Source organism: Vespa mandarinia, chromosome 10 (assembly GCF_050613455.1).
Source record: "Vespa mandarinia isolate Hongniang chromosome 10, ASM5061345v1, whole genome shotgun sequence".
Lineage (NCBI taxonomy): Eukaryota > Metazoa > Arthropoda > Insecta > Hymenoptera > Vespidae > Vespa > Vespa mandarinia.
This window is the reverse complement of record NC_140819.1, coordinates 5,325,194-5,335,378: the sequence shown is the minus strand read 5'-3', so window position 1 is coordinate 5,335,378 and position 10,185 is coordinate 5,325,194. Positions and strand designations below refer to the sequence as shown.

The window sequence follows — 10,185 nt, the reverse complement described above, 5'->3', positions numbered from 1 at the left end:
TCGCATCGATGAATCCCTCGCCATTCCTTACACGTTCATTATACGACCTTCGTGCGTGTCTTCTCGAAATTATATAATTGCGTCATCATAATATCCCACGGAGAAACTGAGAAATCTAACTTCTCATTTTGGAGATCACGGATCAAGCAAATAAACTTGATCTTTAATGACACGCTCAGTTAATAATTATTCGGTACATCAGAAGAACGATAATTCCTGTTTTTGATGTACGAGATGATAAATTAAAGAAAGAGTTCTTTTTTTTTCAACATTTAGATAGCTTTATCACGTCTACGTAAGAAAGTACATATTTATTTTATATATTTACTTCACTTCGATTATTTTCAAAAGAATATAAGAGATATTATAATTATTAAATTGTCGTTTACTCGCGTTGCTTTCATATACATATCATATTAACGAACGAACATAAGTACATCGTCCATGACATCTTTGTCATGGGAATTATGGAGAGGATATACGTTCGCTTATTGTGTATCTTTAGGCGTTAGTAAAAGAAAATGACGTTCTTTTTTATACATTTCAATTTCTTTTTTATTAGTAGAAAAGTTGATGGATCGCTGGTAATATTTGCTGGCTTCTTTTTACTGGGAGAGAAAAAAGTGAGGAAAAGAAATACAGAAATAAGAAAGAGAAAGAGAGAGAGAGAGAGAGAGAGAGAGAGAGAGAGAGATATTTATTTTGAAATCTTACTTGGAAGGAATTCCCCCGAAACCTGTTGCTCGTCCATACTCAAACGCTCACGCGTTCAGGCACATGGATAACTCAAATAAGTAGTTTGAACTTGGCTAATAGTTGAATGGGAACGAGAGAGAAAGTTACATAAATAATTATAGAGAATGAAGTTTTATGTTATATATTTTATTATTTATATTATGCAATATAACATATAAATCGATATATATATATATAATTAAAGCTTCTTAATTAAGCGTACTTTAACGCTTTAATTAAATATTAAACGGAAAATTATTCGTTAAAACGTATATCTAATTCACGTTGGTATTCATTCATGTAAAACGCATTGTAAAATGAAGTCAATCGGGAAATACATGATTTTTCTTATTTTCATTTGATCACAATGAAGTTTTATAAAAAAAAAAAAAAAAAATAGAAAAAAGTAAATAATAATTTAGCACGAAGTATATAAATGATATTTCAAATATGATTAAAGTGTAAATTATTATACGAGAAACGTATACCTTTTAAAAATGTTTCAAATAATTTACGTTTTAATGCTTCAGTTAAGTGATCGAAATTTTAAATGAGTTATAGGAAATAAGAAAAAGAATAAAATTCTGATCTATGTATTAACAGTATCGTTATCGTTCATTTAACCACGAAAATGTTTGAGAAATAAATAAATTAAATATTCAATGTTTATATGTATATATATATATATATATATATATATATATATATATAGAGAGAGAGAGAGAGAGAGAGAGAGAGAGAAAGAGACTTTTTTTTTCTTCTCACGTCACGCGATAGTCACGTTAATTTGAACCATAATCGATAAAACGTGGTGCGTCACGTGGACGTTTGTTTCCTGGAAAGAATACATCCGTGATCCCCGTGAAGGGGATCCTGTTTAAGAATATACCATTTTGTTCCTATTAATTTAACGATTCGATGACTAAATCAGGAAGAGGATAAGAAATAGAACAAAAAAAAAGGACAACGAAGGATCTTGCATTTTTGAAATCCGTTTAACGAGCAAACTATCACGTACTCATTTTATCACGTAATTGTACGAAAAAAATTATCCTATAAAGATAATATATATATATATATATTTGTTATATAAAATATAAATTGTTATCTAGGGATTTATAAATTGTGATATCATTAAAGATAACTGAGATAATTATTAAGTAGCTCTTCAAATAATTATTTTTCAGAGAAATTTGTTATTATGTTCCTTTTATCAAAGTTGTTTTATCAAAGTTTTATTTTATTTAAAAATTTTATCAATCTCGATTCCTGTATGATTAAATATATCAGATAACATAAATTGATTATGATCGTCACTATACCTTTATTTGCATGTTTCGTTAAACATTTCGTTAAGCATTTCATTAAGTATTTCAGCAGCATATTCTCAATTTTCGTTTATGCATAGAATATAATAAAAAAAATGAAGGCGTTATTTCAATTATCCATTAAAGATACCGCAATAATGTTCTATTCAAACGTAAAAAGAATCTTTCATATGAAAATCTCATCTATTCCTCTTCATTTTAATTTAATTCAAGAATCTCGTTGGACATTAATGTGTATACATGATTAATGTGTCTGCTGTTAAGTCCCCGTCTGCTAATATATTATTTTCATCATGCGATCAAATAACGTTATGATTAAGTTAAAGACATTTTTACATGGAAAATCCGTTGACGTTTAGCGGTAAATAAAAGGAACAGGAAAATTGAAAGCTCATGTGTATGACGTACCTACCCAGAGTCCAGGTATCAATTCAGTATCTGACGTATTATCACCGAAGTAAGGGGACCGGTAGCACGTGTGGGGTATGCATGACCTCCAAAGGAAGACATGTATAGAGAAGCGAACGTTGTTACTTCGATTCAGTGTTCCATAACGCTTTGACTCGCTAAAGTGGCAGACATTTTTGTTCACCCTGAAAGTGAATGCAGGGTACTTCAAAAAGATTACGGTAGAGATAAAATCGTGTGTTTTTTACATTTAATCGTTTTTATCATTTATTTATGATAAATTGTAATTTAACAAATTTGATGTAAGAGTCTTCCACCGAGTTTCTTCTAATTAAAAAAAAGAAAGTAAAGATTACGATAGAGATAAAATCGTGCGTGTTTTTATATTCAATCGTACCGTTTATTTGTGATTAGTTGTGACTTGACAAATTTGATGTAAGGATCTTGCACCAAATTTCTTCTGATTTAAAAAAAAAAAATAATCAGGTAATATAGTCATTTTTATTTCAAATTCTGCCTTTTTCATATTTTCAATATGGCGATGAGACGTACCGTTAGATTTATTAAATCTAAGCATAAGAGGAAAACAATAGAAATAAAAATAATATAAAATATTTCATATTAAATAAGAAATAAAATATTTCATAGGATTTTGGAATAATTACTTTCTACAATGGCTTGTCTAATTTTAAAGATATATAAGTGATCGATTCAAATGATCGGTGATTAGAGTATATATTATAATTATTGATTACAATAGTTCGACGAATCTTTTTTAATTGTTATTATTGTTTTCAATTTCAAAATGTAATTTATATATTTAATTTTTAACGTCTCTTCTATATCAGAATCTCACACCGTTTAGATTAATATAGCACGAATAGATAAATAAAAATAGAAAAATATATTTAATTTTTCGAATAGTCTAATATCTTATTTTATCTAAATAAAGAATGTGTTTTACTAAATTATTGTCTCAAATAATTTATTCATAGAAACATTTAATACTATAACGATGCTTTATCGCAACGTGACTCCTCGCATTCGATGGCGCAAGAACGCATATTAGGAATTTCGACATTCTATGGTTGCGGTTTTCCACTTGTACCGCTTCTAGCAATCTAACTTATTTAGTCTTACGTCTAACGAAGAAAGTAAGGATTTCAAAAAATAACTAACACATTTGTACAAACATAATTCGGACCTTTATTTTTTCTTTCTTTTTTCTTTCTTTTTTCTATTCTTTTTTTTTTTTTTTTTTTTTTAATTGATCGTATTACTTATTTATTTCGCGTTTTATTCACCTTTCTAAACTCGTTTTATATCAATTTAATTATGGTAAATCTGTTAGTAGACAAACGGCCATATTTGCTATCAACAATGAGATAACCGCGAACGTAATTAATTCCACTTCATATAAATAGATTCGGAAGGTAGTGGAAATGGCGTCGAGCGAATGGAAAATTCAAGTAGTTTCCTTATCGCCTCGAAGCGAAAGAAAGTAGCGCGATCTCACTGGCGTGATCACTCTCGAATGTTAATCATCACGCACTTGTCCCAAGGTCCTTTAATACTTTTTTTTATTTCTATTATTTTTTCTTATCCTACGTTTTTATTTATTCATGTTTTTCTTGATTTTTTTTGTTTTTTCTTGTTTTTTTTAATTTTTTTACTACTATCCACTAATGAAATATATTATTAAAGATTATGTGCATTTGTGTGTTGCAGGCCAATAATGATAGCTCGAAGGTTACTGTTATTAGTGTTACAAATACACTTCCTCGCGCATTACTGTTACTCAGGTGAGTCATCTTTCCTGATCGATTCTAAGTGAGAGATCCAAATCATACATATTTACGCTTTTCTGATATCCGGTACTTAGATTTTTTATTCATTTCAATTAGTGGAGTGGGGGAAAAAGAAGAGAATCCATTTGTTAACTCGTCATTGTATTTACGTTCGACGAAAAATTGAAGTAATTCTTGCGCGATAAAAATATAATAACTCCGTAATTGCACGTACATACTGATATAAGTGATGACGAAAGAATAAACGTCATGAAAAATTAATGACGTGTGATAATCAATGCGATGCATTTATAGAAAAATCGTCATAAATGCTTTTATATATATATATATATATATATATATATATATATATATTTTTTTTTTTTTTTTTATGAACAGTACAAGGTACACTATTATATTCCAATTTTCTATAATATAATAATTATAGATAATAATTAAATAGATATAATTTGATGTGATTCATCTTAAATGAGATATGATATAAGATGTAACATAGTTTTCATTAATTATTCTTTTCACATTCTATTTTCAATGTTAAAAACACATACACAAGGTATTTATATGGACTTCGTATATACATATATACAAATGTATATACCAACACCTTTATGTTACGATTATGTAATTTGAGTACGACGAAGCTCGGCGTTTTTTATTTTTATCGCAGCATTAATTTTTTTGGGAGAGATTCTCACGTCTGGAAGTAACAGTTTCTCGTTGGGATCGAATACTCGACAAAATCCTTATTCTCGTATCCTTTCAAATATTATGTAACGATAAAACTTAATGCGCCTTTTATCATTACTTGATAAAAGACGCATATTAATTTTTCATTTCATCGGTTTGTTTCTTATCACAATTAAAATTACAATTTAACGATGGAATTAAAAAAAAGATAAAAAAACAGATAATAATTAAAAAAATAAAGATGTTGTTAATAAAATTGTTATTAATAAAAGGATGTTATTAATGAAGGTCTTATAAATAATAAGAGATAAAAGAATAATTATAAAGGATTAATTAATAAAGAATAAAAAATAATCAACGAACTGCTTTTATATATATATATATATATATATATATATATATATATATATATATATATGTATATAAAGTATACATAAAATCTATAGCATAGATGTATTAATAAGTGATTTGTTCTGCGATCGATGCTCAACTAGTAACAATTTTTTTTTTCGATCAATGTCATTCAGCTAGGTGTGATGCATTTTTAAAATAAGGATTTACATGAGCGATGATTAAAATCAAGCTGATCCTTAGGATACTTCAGTTTTTCCTCTCATAAATTAAATTGATGCCGTATAGAAGACGTCAGATTTTGTCGCAAAAAATCGTGATATTAAATTAACAATATCTATAAAATATTTACCTAGATATTGTTTCTCCATTTATTTTCTCTTTTTGCCAGTTTCCAAGATTTTAACAATAAAATCATTTTTTGTAAACTACCAAGCTCATTGTTGTTATTTTTTTTCTTGTTTTCCTTATTAAACATATCTAAAAAAAGACACAAAACACATGCAACAAACACTACAAATAAGGAAACAAAAAGATCTACGGAAAAGAAAAGAAGGAAAAACTTCATAAGTTTAATTATTACCAATTGCACTATTTACATTGAAACATATTATTTTATCATCTGTTATAATGTAAGATTTTTTATGCTAATTTTTTTCTTTCCTAATTAGAAAAAACATTAATAACGGTATACGATGACATCGGTTTAACACCTATCGATCCAGAAATCGCCGATAGGATTGATTGGAAAAAACATCACTGTAGACGATTTTGCAAAGATGGAGCACCAACAATGGACTGTTATTACACCTTCAAAATCGAATCTTATCGTACAATGAGCAAAGCCTGTTATGATTGTCCATTTAATGTCACCGATTGTTTCCGACCTCATTGCGTACCTGCCGATGGGATAAAGCGTTCGATTTTAGCAGTTAATCGCCAGATGCCTGGACCATCAGTCGAGGTAGTTAAAATAGCAATTTTATATACTATATATATATATACTATATATATATATATATATATATATATATATATATATATATACTATATATATATACACCTATATGCGAAAAAATAATTTTTTTGACCTTTGGACGAAAATAAAACTTATCGGGCGTGATAAATTTTTTTTTTTTTTGAAAGAACATAATAAATATCTCTACCGCAAACAATAAAACCAACGAACATTTTCTTTGCATTGCATTATAAAACATTTCTCTTTCTCTCTCTCGTTAATACATACTAACAAAAATGATGACTATCTCAATCTTGTCTTATCTTCCAGTATCTACTAACAATTGGTACATATTAGGACGAATAAAAACAACAAAATTGAATAATTTTGATTGCAGGTATGTCAAGGTGACAGAGTAATAATCGATGTGATAAATTTATTGCATTCCGAGAGTACTACGATGCATTGGCATGGACTGCATCATCACAAGACACCATTCATGGACGGAGTACCATATATATCGCAATGCCCAATTCTTCCGGGATCCTCTTTTCGTTATGATTATATTGCCACTGAGATTGGAACTCATTTTTGGCATTCTCATATCGGTGAGTTCAATTTTTCATTAATCGAGCATAACTTTTGAAAATCTAGAACAAAAATAACTATTCTAATCTTCAATAGATAACTTCTATTTTTTACATTTAATTCTTATCGCTCATGTTATTCGATCATTTCTTAGGTTTACAACGAGGTGACGGACTTTTTGGTCCGATAATCGTTCGTGCGCCACCCTCAAAGAACTGGCATAAGGATCTTTATGACGTGGACGAATTTACATTAACTCTATACGATTGGACTCACCAAATGAGTACCGACATTTTTCTAGCTCATCATCATTCAAACGGCGACAATAAACCTCGTAATTTAATAGTTAATAATTTGGGACGATATAAATCCAACAAGAACGATACAAATAAGATTTCCACGACAATGCCTTTAACTACGTTCCGTGTCAAAAAAGTAAAAATCTCTCTCTCATTTTTAAAGATTATTTTTTATTGATTGGCTAAACTTGATTGACAATAAAAAAAGTTCTAAAAAAATGTTTCTATTACAGAATCTAAGGTATCGTTTCAGATTAATAAATTCTGAATTTCTTAATTGCCCTATTGAAGTATCCGTGGATAATCACACTCTCATCGTCGTCAGCTCTGATGGACGTGATATCGAACCGGTGGAAGGTATGATTATGTAAAATTATGCTTTTCAAATTAATTTATTCGTCTTTGTCAATATACTGATGTCCGATAAGAAAATAAATTGAAAATGCGCTGTACGTTCTCTACCTATTTATCATTAGTAACAGGAAAATCTATATTTCAGCTGAATCTTTGGTGAATTACGCTGGTGAGAGATTCGATTTTATTGTTAATATGAATCAGGAAGTTAATAATTATTGGATCCGATTTCGTGGATTAATGGATTGTGATGCGAGATTTTTCGGTGTTCATCAAGTTGCTATTCTTAGATATGAGAACGCTAAAGAGATTGATCCAGAGGGAGAAATTTCGTACGAACGTCCTCCAAGTTATTTACCAGGATTGGTAATTTTATATTTTAATAAATAAATTATATAAAAAATGTAACTGTCCAAGAAAATTAATCGTATAGTTATAATGAATATTTTGTTGTGTTTTAACAGCAAGTGAATGCATTAAACAAGGGTATAGAATCGAATAATACTATCAGTATAGCTTCACTTAATGCAATGGATAAAAATGACAAAACGAGTATCAGAGAACCGGATTATCAATTTTACGTGTCCTATGATTTTTATCCTAAGAACAATCCGGATTTTCATCGAGATGGTCTTTATGACTTCTATCAAGGTAAATACGTGTTATTCTATGTGTTAATTTGGAATAATTTTATAAAGCTGCTTCTTAATCACGAAATAAGATGATATTTAAATATGTTTTCCTTTGTTTTCTCTTTTTTTTTTTTGTTATGATAACGTATTTCAATAAATTTATTTTTTCACAGTACGAGATCGGTCACAACAATTATTCACACCGCAATTAAATAACATATCGATGAAGTTACCATCTTTCCCACTCATGTCTCAAAGAGATTTAATCGATCCTAATCAATTTTGTAACTCTAGTACCGTGAAAGGATGTGATAAAAAATTTTGTAGTTGTACTCACGTTCTCCAAGTGAAATTGAACAGTGTCGTCGAAGTGATACTTATTGATGAAGGTACTTTTCCACAAGCGTCGTCATTTTTATATCGCAAATATATAAATGACATCACTTGTCAATTATTTTGAAAATAGACAATATTTTAATAACGTCGATCTTATTCCATAGGTATTACTTACGAGGCAAATCATCCTTTTCATCTTCATGGCTACCAATTTCGCGTCATAGGAATGGAGAGACTAAACAAGAACATCACAGTTGATTTGGTAAAAAAATTGGACGCAGACGGTAAAATAAACAGGAAGCTCGATCGGGCGCCATTGAAAGATACAGTGACTGTTCCTAACAAAGGCTATACCATTTTACGATTTTACGCAGACAATCCAGGTAAAACAAAAAAATAATCATTATCGAATCCATATGGAAAATACAATTTTCAAATTGTTTTTGAAAAGTAAAATTTTCAAAAACTATATCATGCGCGATAATTTTAAAAACATTAAATTTTCCATGATAATTCGCATTTTATGAATATCATTTGTGTATTAGATAAAAATATTATTTATTATATCGTTATATTTATAACACATTGATTCGAATTATTCTTTAAAAATGATTTTCAGGATATTGGCTATTTCATTGTCACATAGAATTCCACGCCGAAATTGGTATGTCTCTGATCTTTAAAGTGGGTAATCACGAGGACATGCAACAAGTTCCACATAATTTTCCTCGATGTGGCGATTGGAAGTCGTCCTTCGATGAAAGTACAAACATTTCAAATAAAAAAACAAACATTTTAAGTAAAAATATGTTTACGATAATTGAAAACTCTACGAAAGTTAATTCGACAGAAAATGATATAAATCAGTTGAACAATTTACAATCATCTATTGACAAGTTAATTCCGTTGCTACTGGAAAATAGAAGACTAACTTCCTCCTCGTCTAATCTTACCATATCGACATTTTTGCCGAACCTCTATATCATTATTTTTATTCTTTTTAAACAATTATATTCGTAGTTATAAATGATTATATATATATATCACACAATTGTCTGTCACTTTACTAAGTAATAGACAATTATTAGAAATGCGTAATATTTTTACTGTTATATATGTGTACATTTATACGTTTCTAGTTAGAATAGTTACAAATTTTAAAAGTATTCCGAACATGTATAAAAGTACTATGTCACTGTGATATATTGATTATGATCGACATCAAACTTAAATGGCAAACATTTTTCTCTTCTTTGGAAAAAGGAGAAGGATAGAAGTATGCTTTTGTTCGTGATAAATTGTATGTAATCTAAGCACTGATTTATATTTGATAACGATATTACACGTCAGTATTCGAATGTATATTAATTCTCTTTTCCTAACATATCGATGTACATAATTAACATCATCATCATCACCACCATCACCATCATAATCATCATCACCATCATCATCTTCATTACCATCATAATCATCATCATCATCATCATCTTCATTTTAATATCGTAACTTCAAGTATTGTGATATTTACAGTTTAGCCTAATTAAATTATGAAGTTTGTAAAATGTCAAAAATTCATAAATTGTGATGTCTTATTGATACCATAATTTATTGTTGGTTGATCCATAATTTTGTGCAGTTTTCATTTTGTATTGAATGTATCTCATAACAATTGCATATCAGCAATGTATTATACCTCAT

The 10,185-nt window shown here is 28.8% G+C and overlaps 1 protein-coding gene and 1 long non-coding RNA gene across 4 annotated transcripts; one reads left to right on the top strand and one right to left on the bottom strand.

Moving 5' to 3' along the window:
* Positions 1-575: 575 nt before the first annotated feature.
* Positions 576-2,614, bottom strand: LOC146872711 (uncharacterized). Its single transcript, XR_014982682.1, has 3 exons — positions 2,476-2,614; positions 715-809; positions 576-608 (listed from the first exon to the last, which is right to left on the bottom strand). It is a non-coding gene; the product is annotated as an uncharacterized LOC146872711 (long non-coding RNA).
* On the top strand, positions 2,596-10,018 carry LOC118446393 (multicopper oxidase 3). 3 transcript variants are annotated; one of them, XM_035877020.2, is made up of 11 exons: positions 2,596-2,957; positions 4,200-4,273; positions 5,989-6,281; positions 6,673-6,883; positions 7,018-7,298; positions 7,396-7,519; positions 7,662-7,882; positions 7,981-8,167; positions 8,322-8,537; positions 8,649-8,867; positions 9,104-10,018. In XM_035877020.2, exons 2-11 carry the CDS (start codon positions 4,207-4,209, stop codon positions 9,502-9,504), a joined length of 2,220 nt encoding a protein of 739 aa, XP_035732913.1. In that variant the 5' UTR covers positions 2,596-2,957; positions 4,200-4,206; the 3' UTR covers positions 9,505-10,018. The 3 variants fall into 3 exon arrangements, with proteins under 3 accessions (XP_035732913.1, XP_085516146.1, XP_035732914.1); XM_085660020.1 differs by having other exon boundaries at positions 2,671-2,692; XM_035877021.2 differs by lacking the exon at positions 2,596-2,957 and adding an exon at positions 3,912-4,033.
* The last annotated feature ends 167 nt before the right edge of the window (positions 10,019-10,185 follow it).